Consider the following 16,531-nt stretch of genomic DNA (forward strand, 5'->3'; position numbering starts at 1 on the left):
TTCTTTAGAATTGCAAACTCTATGATTTCATGATCACTTTCACCCCAGCTGCCTTCTACTTTCAAATTCTCAATGCGTTCCTCCCTATTTGTTAAAATCAAGTCTAGAACAGCTTCCCCCCAGTAGCTTTTTCAACCTTCTGAAATAAAAAGGTGTCTGCAATGCAGTCCAAGAATTTGTTGGATAGTCTGTGCCCCGCTGTGTTATTTTCCCAACATATATTTGGATAGTTGAAGTCCCCCCCCCCCCAAACCACCAAATCTTGGGCTTTGGATGATTTTGTTAGTTGTTTAAAAAAAGCCTCATCCACCTCTTCCACCTGGTTAGGTGGCCTGTAGTAGACTCCTAGCATGACATCACCCTTGTTTTTTACCCCTTTTAGCCTAACCCAGAGACTCTCAACACTTCCGTCTCCTATGTCCATCTCCACTTCAGTCCAAGTGTGTACATTTTTAATATATAAGGCAACACCTCCTCCTGTTTTTCCCCGGTCTATCCTTCCTGAGCAAGCTGTACCCATCCACACCAACATTCCAATCATGTGCATTATCCCACCAAGTTTCAGTGATGCCAACAATGTCATAGTTGTATTTATTTATTAGCACTTCCAGTTCTTCCTGCTTAGGGAAATGGGGACTACAATGATAGAACAACAAAGAAATGAGGATTTCACACCCCAGCTATAGATAAGTGAGTTCTTGCCAGACAGGATGCTATCAAACTAAGTTTTCTTTAAATCTTCTAGGCTCTTCTTCCCTTTCTCTGGAGGTGATAGATTAGATCATCTTTTTAACAGCCCCAAACTGCCTTATTTCAGTGTGACTGGTGAGGATGTGACCATTCACTTCCCAGCTTATGGCTGCCCCTGCTGTTTAGCCAAAGGCCTTAGCCTGAGGACAAGGCCTTAGACTATCATAGGGAGCGAAGGCCCATAAACAGGCAGACTGATTCTGATTCTTGTTTTGTACCTCTATAACTTGCTAAGTGATAAACATATACCTAAATTCCTAAAGTATAGGCCTTTGCAGACAGGCCTGATCATATAGGGTTACCATATTTCAGCAAGCAAAAAAGAGGACGGGAGGAGACCCGCCCTAGCCCCGCCCCTGCCCCTCCCACTTCCCGCCCCCCCAGAACCCCTAACCCTCCCCCCGTTCCTTGTCCCCTGACTGCCCCCTCCTGGGACCCCTGCCCCTAACTGCCCCCCAGGACTCCACTCCCTATCTAAGCCTCCCTGCCTCTTGTCCCCTGACTGCCCCAACCCTTATCCACACCCCCACCCCCAGACAGACCCCTGGGACTCCCACGCCCCATCCAACCACTCCCCACCCCCTGACAGCCCCCCCCCCGAACTCCCAACCCATCTAAACCCCTCTGCTCCCTGTCCCCTGACTGCTCCGATCCCTCTCCGCACTCCTGCCCCCTGACAGCCCCCCCCAGAACTCCCAACCCATCTAAACCTCTCTGCTCCCTGTCCCCTGACTGCTCCGATCCCTCTCCCCACTCCTGCCCCCTGACAGCCCCCCCCCAGAACTCCCAACCCATCTAAACCTCTCTGGTCCCTGTCCACTGACTGCTCCGATCCGTCTCCCCACTCCTGCCCCCTGACAGCCCCCCCCCCCAGAACTCCCAGCTCCCCACCCCCCTGCTCCTTGTCCCCTGACTGCCCCTTCCTGGGACCCCTGCTCCTAACTGCCCTCCAGAACCCCACCCCTAAGCCTCCCTGTTCCTTGTCCCCTAACTGCCCCCTCCTAAGACCCCCCCCAACTGCCCCCCAGGACCCTACCCCCTACCTGTACCCTGACTGCCCAAAACTTTCTCCACCCCCCCCTAAAAGCCCCCCCCCCCGTTTCTTGACTGCCCCCTCCAGAACCTTCCTGCCCCCGGTCCCCCTTACCCTGCTGCTCAGAACAGGGTGTTGGGCTCTGTGCAAGCCGAGCCGGACACGTGGCTGCGCTCCCCAGCACAACAAAACCCGGTCCCTGGCCCTGCACAACAAAACCCGGTCCCTGGCCCTGCACAGTGCTGCCGGACCGGGTTGCAGGAGAGGCCAACTCAGAATGCAGGGTGGCTCCGGCTCCTCTACAGCTGCTCAGGAGTCCAGCCCGGGATTTTTCTGCAGCCCTCCCAGCCGCTCGCTCTGCCGGGGGAGGGGGAAATCCCGGACATTGTGAGTGCTTTACAAATTCCCCCCGGACGCTATTTTTAGCGCGAAAAGGAGGACATGTCCGGGTAAATCCGGACGAATGGTAACCCTAGATCATATCCTAACACTCCACCCCTTTTTTTTTCTTTTGGGATCCTCCTGCCCAGGTATCCCTGGAAAAGCACAGGACATATGGTGACACATTTCCCGATAGGGACAGGCATCAAGATGGAAGGTGTCAATATTCCATTTGTCCCACTGCACCTTGTGTAGTACCGTGCCCTGCACCTTCTCTTGTATGGGCATACCACACCAATTCCAATTAGTGTTCCAAACTTCCCATTATAGTGGGCCCGAGAAGGTTGGGTCCGGGTTCTCTAGTACACTGGGGGTGGGGGTGGGGGAGGATTTACTACATTACTTATAGGTTATCTTCATATGCAACGTAACACAAGTGTACTTAACAATACACCAGCCACTATAATAATCCACAGCAACACCGAGAGTCCTGACCACTGCAGTATGGTCCAATATCCGAGCCACCACCAAAACACTGCCTCTCCTCCTTCGACAGGTTCAACATCTTAATGTGTCCAGTTGCTGGCAGTTAAAACAAGCTGCCCCTGCAGGTTTTGCGGGCTTTTGTTCATATTATAAATCCATTGAATGTCCACAGAGAAATGGGTTATTGTCCAAACCTACTTAACCATTTGGAATGGAATCAGGCTGTATGTACTGGTTCGATTATTCACAGCAATAAGATTCACAGATCCATTTGTGCACCAAAGTCCAAATAGCAGTGTGAAGTGTGGTTATGGGCTGCTGTAATTGTGCCCCCTACCACAGGAGCCAACTTTTCTTGGCACCGGTGGGTGCTTGCGTCCCCAGCCCCAGACCGACTCCGCCCCCTCCCTGCCCCTATTGGGTGCCGGTGGGTGCTTGTGTCCCCGCCCGACTCCACCCCCTCCCTGCCCCTATTGGTCCCCTCCCCAAATCCCTGCCCCGGCTCCTGCCCTAAGTTCCCCCTTTTCCCCCCTCGTGCCCAGGTTTGCTGCATGAATCAGCTGTTTCGTGGCGGAAGCACTGGGAGGGAGGGGGGAGAAGCAGGACCCAGCGGCGTGCTCAGGGGAGGAGGCGGAGGTGGAATGGAGGTGGTGGTGAGCTGGGGCAGCGGGGGCGAGGGGAACTTAGGGCAGGAGCCGGGGCAGGGATTTGGGGAGGGGACCAATAGGGGCAGGGAGGGGGTGGAGTCGGGCGGGGACACAAGCACCCACCGGCACCCAATAGGGGCAGGGAGGGGGCGGAGTCGGTCTGGGGGACCCACCAATTTTTCCCCGTGGGTGCTCCAGCCCTGGAGCACCCACAGAGTCGGCGCCTATGCCCCCTACTAATATGTACATTCCCAGCAAAACACCTCATACACAGTACACCCAATTGTCCACCCCTTGCCATAGGTCATTGGATGTGCTCCTCCATGGCCATCAGGGAGGGGAACATCCAAACATCTTCTCTGGATTTACACAATGTCAAACACCCCTGCATTGATTCCCAGCGAGTGCCTGCCCTTCTCATTATTCCCATAGGGTTTGTGGCAACCAGCTTAGTTGCCATTCCATGTACCACGGTAGCTATTACACAGGTGCTGGCCTCCTCGTTGAGCATTTTGCATTCCCATACACATCTCCCCCCCAGGTTAGCCTTTTGAAGCCATCCCCTACCCATGTCATGAGGTTTTCTGTTCATTGAAACACAGCAATGCTAGCAACAAGACAAACACCACAGACGAACACCACAAAACATATATCCCTGGTATTCTGGGGTATTCTTCCGCTGGCGACAGCTTGCTTGTAGAGTGTCTGAAAAACAAAAGAAACAATTTCCACCCCCCTGTCCGAAGCGATGCATCCGAGTCATGGCACCAAGATGTTAGAGGGCTTATTCCTTCACCCTCTCACTTCTCTGGTCCTTCTCCCATGAACAGAGAGCAACAATACCCGAAGTCTGAAGGTGCAAACAATTCAATGTTTATTGGGGTGAGCTTCCAGCAAGCAATGATTCCAATTTCCTTCTTCAGTGTCCCCGTTCCCAGCAGGGGCGGCGAGTTGTATGGGCCCATGGTGCCAGGGCTCCAGCAATATTCAGGGCCCAGGGGCCCTGCTCCACCAAAATTTGGGGCCGGGTCTCTCCCCCGGCCCCGCCTGAGGCCCCCACGCGCCTGCCCCGAGTGTCCCCTGGCCCCACTTGCTGCCCCCGCGCACCTCCCCCGGTCCCAGAGCCTGCAGCTCATGCTGACTCTGCTCTGCCGGCTCCCGGTATCAACTGCTGCCGCAGGGTCCTAGTGCCCCCCCCCCAATCCACTAATGGCAGGGCTGGCTGCCCTTACCCTGCCCTTCCGCCCTAGCCCTGAGCCTCTCCAACGCCCCAAACCCCTCAGCCCCAGCCAGAGCCCTCATCCCCCTGCACCCTAATCCTCTGCCCCAGCCCTGAGCCCCTCCGACACCCCAAACCCATCATCCCCAGCCCCAGCCAGAGCCCTCATCCCCCCGCACCCTAATCCTCTGCCCCAGCCCTGAGCCCCCTCCTGCATCATGAACCCCTCATCTCCAGCCCCACCCCACAGCCCTCACCCCACACCCCAACCCTCTGCCCTAGCCCCGAGCCCCCTCCCACACTTCAAACCCCTCATTCTCATCCCCACAGCCCTCAGCCCTGCACCTCCTCCTATCCCCAAACTCACTCCCAGAGCCTGCACCCCTCAACCCCCACCCTGAGGCCAGAGCCAACACCCAAACTCCCTCCCAGAGCCTGCACTCCTCACTCTCTCCTGCACCCCCATACCCTGTCCCAGCCCAGAGCCTGCACCCAGCCAGGGGTGGAAGGTTTGTAGAAATTTTGGTGGTGCCCAGAAACCGCCTCCCCCCCCAAACTCCACCCCCCCACCTGCCTAAGGCTCTGGAAGGGAGTTTGGGTGGGGGAGGAGGTCTGGGGTGCAGGACCTGGGCTGGGGATTAGGGTGTTGGAGGGGTGCAGGGTGCAGGCTCTGGGAGGGAGTTTGGGTGCAGAAGGGGTGAGAGGTTGGGCTCTGGGAGGGAGTTTGGGTGGGGGAGGGGGTCTGGGAGTGCAGGACCTGGGCTGGGGATTAGGGTGTTGGAGGGGTGCAGGGTGCAGGTTGGGGCAAGAGGTGGATGTACAGGAGGGGGTGAGGGATGCAGGCTCTGGGACAGAGTTTGGGTGCAGGCTGGGCTGGGGTTGGGGGTGTAGGAGGGGTGCAGGCTCTGTGAGGGAGTTTGGGGATAGGAGGGGGTGCAGGGATGAGGGCTGTGGGGTGGGCTGTGGATGAGGGGTTTGGGGGGGCTCAGGGCTAAGGCAGAGGGTTGGGGTGTGGGGTGAGGGCTGTGGGGTGGGGCTGGGGATGAGGGGTTCATGATGCAGGAGGGAGCTCAGGACTGGGGCAGAGGGTTAGGGTGTGAGGGGGTGAGGGCTATGGCTGGGGCTGAGAGGTTTGGGAGGGGCTCAGGGCTAGGGCAGAGGGTAGGGGTGCGGGGGGTGATGGCTCTGGCTGGAGATGAGGGGTTTGGGGTGGGGCAGGGCTGGGGATCAGTTTGGGGTGCAGGCAGGCTGCCCTGGGGCCGGGGCAGAGAGGACTCCCCCCAGCCCTCTCCCCCCCCCCCGGCAGCACACTCACCCCCACCACTGTCACTGCACGTGCTCCTAGGGCCCCTCTCAGGGCCAGGAAGCCCCCTCACCTCCCCTGTGGTGGGTGTTGTGTGGGGGGGGGGGGGCTTCCATGTGCTCCTCCTCCCCTGCTGCTTCTCCTCATTGTAGCCTCACTGGGGGTGAGGGATGGGGCTGCCCCTTACCCAGCGTGGAGCAGGAGCGGTGACTGCAGGCGGGGGGGCTGGGCTGTGCTGGTGGAGGGTCCCTCCGGAAAAGGGAAGGGTCTGAGGCGGAAGGGTAGGGTAAGGGCAGCCTGCCCTGCCACTAGCGGATGGGGAGCCGGCAGAGCGGAGTCAGTGTGGAGCTGCAGGCTCCAGGGCCCAGGGGAGGTGCGCGGGGGCAGCAAATGGGGGCCGGGGAACACTCGGGGGAGGCGCGTGGGGGCAGCAGGCGGGGCCGGGGGAGAGACCCGGCCGCAAACATTGGTGGAGCTGGGCCCCCAGGCCCTGAATATTGCTGAAGCCCAGGCAGCACCGGCCCATACAACTCGCCGCTCCTGCACCCAGCACCCAAACTCCATCCCAGGGCCTGCATCCCAGACCTCCTCCCCCCCACCCAAACTCCCTCCCAGAGCCTTAGGCAGGTGGGGGCGGAGTTTGGGGGTGGGTGGGTTCTGGGCATCACCAGAATTTCTACAAACCTGCCACCCCTGCTTCCCAGCTCTTTTTAACAGCCCCAAACTGCCTTATTTCAGTGTGACTGGGGAGGATGTGACCGTTCGCTTCCCAGCTTATGGCTGCCCCTGCTGTTTAGACAGGCCTGAATATCTATATCCTAACAGATGTAATTAGTATTAATGGGATGACATTAAAAAATAGATCATTTAGGCTGTTTATGAAACTTCCTGATCTATTAGGCTGTGGAATTGTCTCCCTGGGGGAATTCCTATTGCGTTGACATTTAAAATTACACTGGACAATAAAATGCATTAGAGGGGACAATACAACTACAGCAAGGTGATGGACTACATGACTTACTTGAACTTTTCCTCATCTTTCAGTTCAATTATTTAGGAACATCACCAAATTTTCCACTGTGTTAGCAATTTGAATTTTATTCCATTATTTGAATGAAATATTCCTGTTTCATATATACTGTTGTCACACTCATCTAATGCACAGATGTCAGCGGGATTAGTCACATGCTTAAAGTTAAGCACATATTTAACTTCTCTACTAGAGCAGGGCCAGACTGCTCAACACCTTGCAGGACTGAGCCCCTAAATAAGTGGCCTGATTTTAAAAGGTGCTGAAGTACCTGTCCCCAGTGGGTGCCTAAATATGCATTTACACATGGGTCCCAGCTTTAGACACCCTAGTTTGAAAATTTTAGCTACATTTACTTGGTTAAAGTCTCACAGCTAGGAATAGAACCTACGGGTCCTGAGACCCAGTGTCCTACTCCAACCACTAGATGGCTCTTTGGAGTTTTAACACTCAGATTTCTTTTAGCAGCTTTAGTTAGACTGGGAAAGCCTTTTTAAAGAACATTTAGACCATGAATGAATAACTTGCACATTTGTGTCTCTCTCTTGTTTCTGTTGTGACAGGAAAGACAGTAAGGAAGAGGCCCGAGAGATACAGCACAGTAAATCAACCAAAGAGGAAATACAACACATTATGTTTTAATTCATCTCCGTTATCTATTTTTTAAAGGATCTGAAATTTTAGAGTGATAATTCTTGCTAAAGAAAACAGAACATAACTTCAAGGTGACAGAGTCCTGTTTAGCTAGAAAAACGGAGAATAAACACTGAGGGAAAAATTCTTGAATACTTATTTGGTATCTGATTTTAAATAATATCCATTTGATTTAGCTGATGACCGGAGTCTTTAATGTTGATTTTGCTAGGGGGGAAAATGGTATTAGCATAGAAGAGATTCTGAATTTCTGGTTTTGGCACATAATTATCCCTAAATCATTCATGACTTCAAATAATTTCATGTCCTGTTCACACTGATCTTGAGACATGTATTTGTCTGACAGCTTCTATTATATTTGACCTAAAATCATTTTAGTGTGTGGGGGGGGAAGAGATTAGTTTATGTATTTTCCCGATGATTACAAGCACATTTTGGAAATTCAGAGCACAGGAGAAAAATAACAAGTATGTCAGAAATGTCTGACATTGCAATGCACAGTGAATACCAAAACCATTGTAGAAACTTATTTTACATTTCATGATCAAATAACTTATGAATATGCTGTTGTTAATAAAGATGTGATAAAGTGCATCTCAAGAGTTGCTCTTTACAGGTGGCAGCTAGAATGCTGGTGCTGTCTGTGCACAAGAAGGGTGAATAATTGTTTGGTATCTGATTTGAAATAGCATCAGTTTGATGCACCAGTACAGCCAAAGCTAACCAAGGGTCAGGAAAAGATTCTGGAGCTGGATTCCTTGAATAGGAAATGGCACATAATAGTCTCCTGAGCCTAGACTGTGACTTTACAGTCTGTGCTGACTAAGGTATGGCACACAGCTGCAGCGCTCTAGGAGTAGAGCGGAGAATGAACTGTGATTCAGTCAATTCCTTCCTTCCTTACTTTCCCCATTTGGTTTGGATGGAACAAGAGCCTCCCGTCTAAATGCAGTAGTAAAGCACCAGGCACAGAAAGCTAACTTGTAGAAAGACACTTATTCAAAACACTTAGCTGCCTGTCTACCATCTATTGACTCTGTGGAAGCTAGTCCTGGTCTGAACAAGCCAAATAAGCTGAAACATCTTCATGTTTGCTCACAAGAACAGAGCCATCCGGCAGCACAGTGGATGATGCAATGAGCATGTATGTACCAACAAAGCAAAACACAACTGACAATCTGGACAGTATCCCTTAAAAATTGGATTACAGTATGCTTCCAGTTACAGTGTTTCTTCTTTCTAGGTTTCACATTTTCACTTAGACATATCAATGTTGCAGTGTCAGAGGCCCAGATCCTCAAAGATATTTAGACTCCTAACTCCCAATGAAATCAATGGGAATTAGGTGAAAAAACACCTTTGAGGACTGGGGACCAGAGTCTCAGACTTTAAGGCCAAAAGGGACTATCTTGATCATCTAGTCTGACCTCCTGCACATCACAGGCCACAGAACCTCACCGAGCCACTAATAGACCGATAGATTAATAGACCGATAACCTTTGGCTGAGTTACTGAAGTCCTCAAATCATGATTTAAAGACTCCAAGTTAAAGAGAATCCACTATTTACTATAGTTTAAACCAGCAAGTGACCTATGCCCCATGCTGCAGAAGATGGTGACCCCCTTTCCCTTCCCCCCGCCCCCTGGGGTCTCTGCCAATCTGACCCAGGGGGAAATTCCTTCCCAACTCCAAATAGGGCGATCAGTTAGACCCTGAAAATGTGGGCAAGACCTACCAGCCAGACACCTGGCAAAGAATTCTCTGTAGTAAGTCAGGGCCCTTCCTATCTAGTGTCCCCTCATCAGCCATTGAAAATATTTCCTGCTAGCAGTTGCAGCTCAGCTACATGCCATTGTAGATAGTCTCATTATATCATCCCTTCCATAAACGTACCAAGCTCAGTCTTGTGACAAGTCAGGTTTTTTACCCCCACAGCTCCCCTTGGAAGGCCATTCCAGAACTTCCCTCCTCTGATGGTTAGAAACAGTCATCTAATGTCAAGCCTTAACTTGTTGATCGGCAGTTATATCCATTTGTTCTTGTGTCAGCATTGGTGCTTAACTTAAATAACTCCTCTCCCTCCCTGGTATTTATCCCTCTGATGTATTGATACAGAACAATTGTATCTCCCCTCATCCTTCTTTTGGCTAAATAAGCCAAGCTGCTTAAGTCTGCTCTTATAAGGTAGGTTTTCCATTCCTCTGATCATCCTAGTAGCCCTACTCTGCACCTGTTCCACTTTGAATTCATCTTTCTTAAATATGGGAGACCAGAATGCAAACAGAATTCCAGATGACGTCGCACCAATGCCTTGTATAATGGCAATAACACTCCCCTATCACTACTGGATATATCTCGCCTGATGCATCCTAGGATTGCATTAGTTTTTTCATAGCTGCATCATATTGGCAGCTCATAGTCATTCTGTGATCTTCCATATCTTTTAAAATAGCCATGATCTGAGGGGATGTGCAAACCTGAGACTGACTACTGGTGGGACGGAGAAGACAAGATGTGTTGCTTCTCGTTACTAATATCTCTTCAGCAGCTATCCCATATTCTTCCTTCCCTCTTGAGAAGCTTTTCTGTCTGCTTTCTATTTCAGTTATTTACCTTAGCTGTGATCTGGTTTCACTCTAAGGGCACAATCTTGCTTAGGGATATGACTGTGTGGACATGTCAGAGTAGGCCTGATTGTCCCTGGACTTAGTGGAGGGAAGATACAAGAAGCACTTTCCCTCCTTGGTAGAAAGCAGGAAATACTCTGTCGATGCACCTCTAGGGGTACAAACTGCCCTAAAATGAGTAGACTAGAAGTGGGACCATAGCCCCACCTCTCCAACCAGTATGCAAAGTTGGATGGCTGTGCTGGGGGTGGGAGGAATCGTCACAAGGGATTTTGCAGGTTCACACTCCCCTTATGTTTCAAGGAGATGTGGGGAAAGCATTGTGTCTCCTGAGCACTTCTTTGTGTTTTGGTGTTTTGCAGTTCTACATTGCCTCCAACGTGGAACTATGGCCAAATGCCAACATCTAACCTGAGTATGCACCTTGTAAAGTTACCTAGACAAACCGCACACACAAGCATTGACAGCTGATTTTTCCAGACATGAAACTGGGATGAGTGAACCAGTTAAAGTACAATGAGAACTGCACTAAATCTTGACCCCAAAGTTGAAATCAAAACACACTGCATTTCCTAATGCCAAGTTTTGCACCCTGGCTTCAACTGAGATTGGAAGTAAAAATAACCAAGTAGCGTAAGAAAGGCTGTGCTTCCTGTTCTTCCACAATGGATTCCTGGAAATTGGGCACATACACCCCAATCCTTTGTTTTCATGAGATTTCCACCAAAAAGAAGTATGAAGAAGTATGACAGGTTTTAGATATTATTCAAACATTTTCTTGTTCTCGTCATCTAATGCGTGGCACGATTAAACAATATACCTGAGATCAGGGTTGAACACTAAGGCTGGGTTCCTGTACCTAACTTCTGTGATCACATTTACATTCTGTGTATTACCTATTCAACGTTAAAGGGGAGTAAAAATAATAAACAGATAGAGTATATCCCTTAATCTATTCAAATTACAACTTGCCTTCAGTATCACCTTTTGTTAAATAAGCCATGGCCATGCCCCAGCCCAGACTAGAGAATAATAACTATTTATTTATTTGCATAGTTATCCAGCTAGTGAACTATAATTGGATGTTTGGACAGCAAATTAACCATCTGTGTAGTAACAAGCAAAGCTGTGTTTGGACAGCAAAATGCTATCATGCCTTCAAGGGAGGTTTTTGGGTCAGGGACTGTCTTTTTATAACATGTGCATAGAGCCTACCATAATAAGTCCCAGTTCCTAGATTGGGACTTCTAAGTACTACTGAAACAGAAATAATAAAGAAAAAAGGAAGGAAGGAAGGAAATTATATTCAGCAAATCTTGACCCACAGAGATCCCAATTTTCCTTTGAAGTTGGATTGTGATATGTCCCATGTAGCATAGAAACTGTGAGGACCAGAGGAAAGGGGATAACTATCATATCTGCCTCATGAACTCTGCTGAAAGCTGAACAGAATCATGCTTCTATCAATACAGAAGAAATCAGCCTAATATTTGGAGCTTTGGGCACCTCTACTTATATGGTCTCAAATTTACCCTCATTATCATTGTCACGCTTCTAGGAAGAAGGACAAATCTTGCTCATTTACCCATTTGAGCGGTCCCATTGACAACAAGCCTACTTCTGTAAGATGAGCAGGACTTTGCCACAGGATAGAGATTCCTTAGTGCAGCAGCCCACCTCCACTGTTGGATATTGGTTTTGGCTGGATAGACATATAACTCTGCACTGCAACACTGAAAATCATGCCAGTCAGGGTTGCCAGGCATTCGGTTTTTGACTGGAATGCCCAGTTGAAAAGGGACCCTGGTGGCTCTGGTTGGCACTGCTGACCAGACCATTAAAAGTCCAGTCAGCAGCGCAGCAGAGGCCCAGGGCTAACACGCAACTTCTGGAAGTGGCTGCCAGGTCCTGGCAGCCCCTAAATGCATGGGCGGCCAGGAAGGCTGTGCGTGCTGCACCCGCCCCGAGTGCCGGCTCTGCAGCTCCCATTGGCCAGGAACCGTGATGAATGGGAGCTGCAGGGGTGGAGCTTGCAGGCGTGAAGGCAGCGCGCAGAGCCTCCCTGGCTGTTCATTAGCCTAAGGGCTGCAGGGACCTGGTGGCCACTTCCTGAGAGCCGTGGTAAGCACCACCAGAACCCCGCACCCCTCCCACACCCAAACTCTCTTCCAGAGCCCACATCCCGTCCCCAACACCCAAACCCCTGCCCCAGCCCTGAGCCCCCTCCTGCACCACAAACCCCTCAACCAAGCCCTACCCAGAGCCCACACCTCCAACCAGAGCCCACACCCCCTCCTGCACTCCAAACCCCTCGGCTCCAGCCTGGAGCACCCTCTTACACCCCAAACCCCTCATCCGCGGCCCCACCCAGAGCCCTTACCTCCATCCGGAGCCCTCATCTCCCCCCCCCCAAATCCCTGCGCCAGACCGGAGCCTTCTCCTGCACCCTGAACCCCTCATTCTCTCCCCAGCCCAGAGCCCTCACCCCCTTCCTGCATCCCAACCCACTGCCCCAGCTCAATGAAAGTGAGAGAGGGTGGGAGAGACTGAGCGACAGAGGAAAGGGGATGGAGCGAGTGGGGGCTGAGCCTTGGAGAAGGGGCGGGGCAGGGGCGGGGGCCTTGAGGAAGGGGTGGGGCCGGGGTGTTCGATTTTGTGCGATTAGAAAGTTGGCAACCCTAATACCAGTGCTCACTCCAGAAGGAGACTGCAAAGACAGGTGGACTCTATGATGTAGCTGATATGTTTTAATAACAGCACCACTGTTCAGAGTGACACCAGGAAAGGACATCTGTTAACACAAGTAGTAAAATGCCCTATAGAATCACTGAACTATTGCCAATAAAATGAATTAATGCTATAGAAGAGAGCATTCTATTCACCAACGATGCATTATATCAAAAGTTCAGGTAATCACACTAACTAATCTGCCACTACAGGTATTTTAAAATCCTCTTGAAGGATACTTGGACACAGTAATAAAAGGAATCCTTGGCCCATAGCTACAGTATATTTGGTGACTAGGGAGTGATTGCCAAATCGAATCAGAAGCAAATGACTGCAAGTAGGTGTTTGCAAGTGCAGCATGTGCAACATAACCGAACAGGCTATGTTAATAATATTTGCCTGCTTATATCAAAAAAGCCACCAAAAATCCTGAATTCTTGTTAAGTGTGTTATGCACAGAAATGTAGATTCGGTTTATAAAAATAATAAACCATATCTATATTCTCTCCATATTCTAGGACAAATATTTTGAATAGGAGGGACATGATATTTTTCAAATTTCTATTTGGTAAAACGTGGGGTTACAATTTAGCCACTAGATGGGAGCATTGCTTATTACACACTTATGCTTGGCATCTTTTCGTCTTTCAGAGTGGCGGTTCCTCCAACCAAGAGTACAGATATATCTCAGTGCTGATGCCTGTGAAACTGGAATGTTTATTACTAGAATGATAAGCTCACATGATTAGAAGCATAATAAAATCCTTCTAATTTTCTATTATTCCTAGTTTAATAGAAATAATAGAACAAACTGTGCTTCGATCCCAAGAGCAACAAATTCCAGTAACAACGATAATGTGGCCTCCACGTAGATCAGTGGAAACCCCTAACAGGGATCCTCTCCCTACTTGTTCTGCTTACTGTCTGCAGTTGTGTTCTTTCCTTTGCATCCTCAGAAAGGCAATTATTCAATAGGTAAAAAAATAGGTTTTCCAACCTTCTCGAATAATATTCTATCCAAATGGGAACATTTGACACACTATTCATGCTGATGATGTTTCTGATAAGTCTGTGTTGCTGATATTATATACTATACTTCCTTTCTCAGTACTGAAGATAAAGTACATTGCTGAACAGGGGGCCTGCCCCATAAGCAGGGATATTCATAAGTAAAGAACTCTAGTAAAGTAATGAGTGTCTGGCTGAAATCAACCAGAATAAGTTTGACAGGGTGAAGGGAGCGGAAGGATGATCCACTGTAGAGGGTGCTAGCTTAGGACTTGGGAGACCTGGGTTCATGTCTTTTCTCCACCACAGACTTCTTCTGTGAGCTTGGGCAAGTTATTTAGCCCCTCTATGTGTCAGTTCCCCATCTCTAAAATAGGGAAAATACTTCCCTATCTCACAGGGTGTTGTCATGTGCTACATTAAAGATTGCAAGGCACTCAGGTATTGCAGTAATGGGAATAATAGAAATAACTAAATTCTGCTTACAATTTACACTCTTCAATCACATTCTCAGCTTTCAGAGTAGCAGCCGTGTTAGTCTGTATCCGCAAAAAGAAGAACAGGAGTACTTGTGGCACCTTAGAGACTAACAAATTTATTAGAGCATAAGCTTTCGGGGACTGCATCCGAAGAAGTGGGCTGTAGTCCACGAAAGCTTATGCTCTAATAAATTTGTTTGTCTCTAAGGTGCCACAAGTACTCCTGTTCTTCTTTATTCTCAGCTTCTTACTCAGGAGTAACTCCCTTTGAAATCAGTTGGAATTATCCCTGATTAAAGTCCTCCGGATCTGGCTTCTGATGTACAGGTAAAGCAGTTTATATAATATGCAATGTGGAGCTTCCAAAGAGTTGGTTCCTATTCAGCTACTGCAAAGTTTCTATTTTATGAAGAAGGGGAAGATTATGCTAAGTTCCCCAGACGCTCTCTGTGCAAATACCTTATTCTGTAAGGGCTAGTCTACACTGGCAACGCTAAAGTGTTGCCGGGGCAGCACTTTAACGTGGCTTGCGTGGTCGCGTCAGAGCGCTAGGAGAGAGTTCTCCCAGAGCTCTAAAATAACCACCTCCACGAGGGGCGTAGCTCCCAACGCAGGTGCACTGTCTACACTGGCGCTTCACAGTGCTGAAACTTGCTGCACTCAGGGGGGTGTTTTTTTACACCCTGAGCGAGAAAGTTGCAGTGCTGTAAACTGCCAGTGTAGACAAGCCCTAAGTGACTTAGAGCAGAGGTGGGCAAACTACAGCCTGTGGGACCCTCCTGCCTGGCCCCTGAGCTCCTGGCCTGGGAGGCTCACCGCCGGCCCCTCCCCTGCTGTTCCCCCTCCCCCGCAGCCTCAGCTTGTCGCACCGGCGGCGCAATGCTCTAGGCGGCAAGGCTGCGAGCTCCTGGGGCAGCGCAGCTGCAGAGCCACGACCTGACCTGGTGCTCTGTGCTGCGCGGTGGCATGGCTGGCTCCAGCCAAGCAGCGTCACTGCGTGTCCTAGTGCTCTGGGCGGCACGGCTATAGTGCCGCCAGCCAACGGCACTCCAGGAAGCGTGTTAAGGGGGCAGGGAGCAGGGGGGGTTGGATAGAGGGCAGGGAGTTCGGGTGGTGGTCAGGGGGCGAGGGTGTGGATAGGGGGCGGGGCGATCAGAGGGCAGGGAACAGGGGGGTAGAATGGGGGCTGGGGTTCTCAGGGGGCAGTCCGGATTGAGAGCAGGGGTTGGATGGGGCAGTGGGGGGCAGTCAGGGGCAGGGGTTCCGGGGGCGGTCAGGGGACAGGGAGAAGGGGTGGTTGGATGGGGCAAGGGTCCAGGGGGCAGTCAGGAATGAGAGGGGAGGTTGGATGGGGCGGCAGGGGGGGCAGTCAGGGGCAGGGGTTCTGGGGTCTGTCAGGGGACAGGGAATGGAAGGGTTGGATGGGGCAGGAGTCCCGGGGGGGGCCATCAGGGGGCGAGAAGCAGGAGGGGTTGGATAGGGGGCAGGGCCGGGCCATGCCTGGCTGTTTGGGGAGCCGTCCGTCCATACAGTTTCAGAAACCCAATGTGGCCCTCTGGCCGAAAAGTTTGCCTGCCCCTGACTTAGACCCTGCACTTTCAAAGACTTATGCACATGCTTTACACATTGTGAGCTCATTCAGTGGGATTACTGATAGTGCATAAAGTCAAGCACAGGTAAGCTTTTGCAAGATCAGGGTCTTGTACTCTATTACAGCAGTTCTCAAACTGTGGGTCGGGCCCCCAAAGTGGATCGGGTCCCCATTGTAATGGGGTCACCAGGGCTGGCGTTAGACTTGCTGTGGCCCAGGGCTGAAGCCTGAACCCCACTGCCTGGGGCCGAAGCTTGAGCCCCACCACCCGGGGCCGAAGCCTCAGGCTTTGGCCCCCCCATCCCGGGGCGGTGAGGCTCGGGAGGGCTCAGGCTTTGGTTCCCCCTCCTGGAGTCGTGTCGTAATTTTTGTTGTCAGAAGGGGGTCGTGGTGTAATGAAATTTGAGAACCCCTGTTCCATTACATGCAGGTGTGACTATTTCCCTACAGTCTCTCTCTCTCTCTCTCTCAATTTCTCTCCAGCATACCTGGCGTTGCCTGTATAAATATTTCACTTTTCTGTACGTAACCATGTGTCTAGATCCCCCACTCTGCTAGTAAAGTGCTTTGTTCCACGGCAAGTAACAGATAGAGC

The 16,531-nt window shown here is 50.8% G+C and overlaps 1 protein-coding gene across 17 annotated transcripts in view; it reads right to left on the reverse strand.

Annotated features, from left to right (window-relative positions):
• Positions 1-16,531, reverse strand: part of PDE1C (phosphodiesterase 1C) — a 427,680-nt gene that overhangs the window by 36,173 nt on the left and 374,976 nt on the right. The window contains exon 18 of one of the 17 annotated variants that reach the window (XM_008171200.4): positions 3,524-4,002. The exons of 15 other annotated variants lie outside the window; for them this stretch is intronic. In XM_008171200.4, coding sequence (XP_008169422.1) covers positions 3,905-4,002 — 98 coding nt within the window. In that variant the 3' untranslated portion in view covers positions 3,524-3,904. Of the gene's footprint in view, positions 1-3,523; positions 4,003-16,531 lie in introns of those variants that run through there. One more of the 17 variants, XM_065583737.1, reaches the window with a different exon arrangement.

The sequence above is a fragment of the Chrysemys picta genome, chromosome 2 (assembly GCF_011386835.1).
Source record: "Chrysemys picta bellii isolate R12L10 chromosome 2, ASM1138683v2, whole genome shotgun sequence".
NCBI classification, from domain to species: domain Eukaryota; kingdom Metazoa; phylum Chordata; order Testudines; family Emydidae; genus Chrysemys; species Chrysemys picta.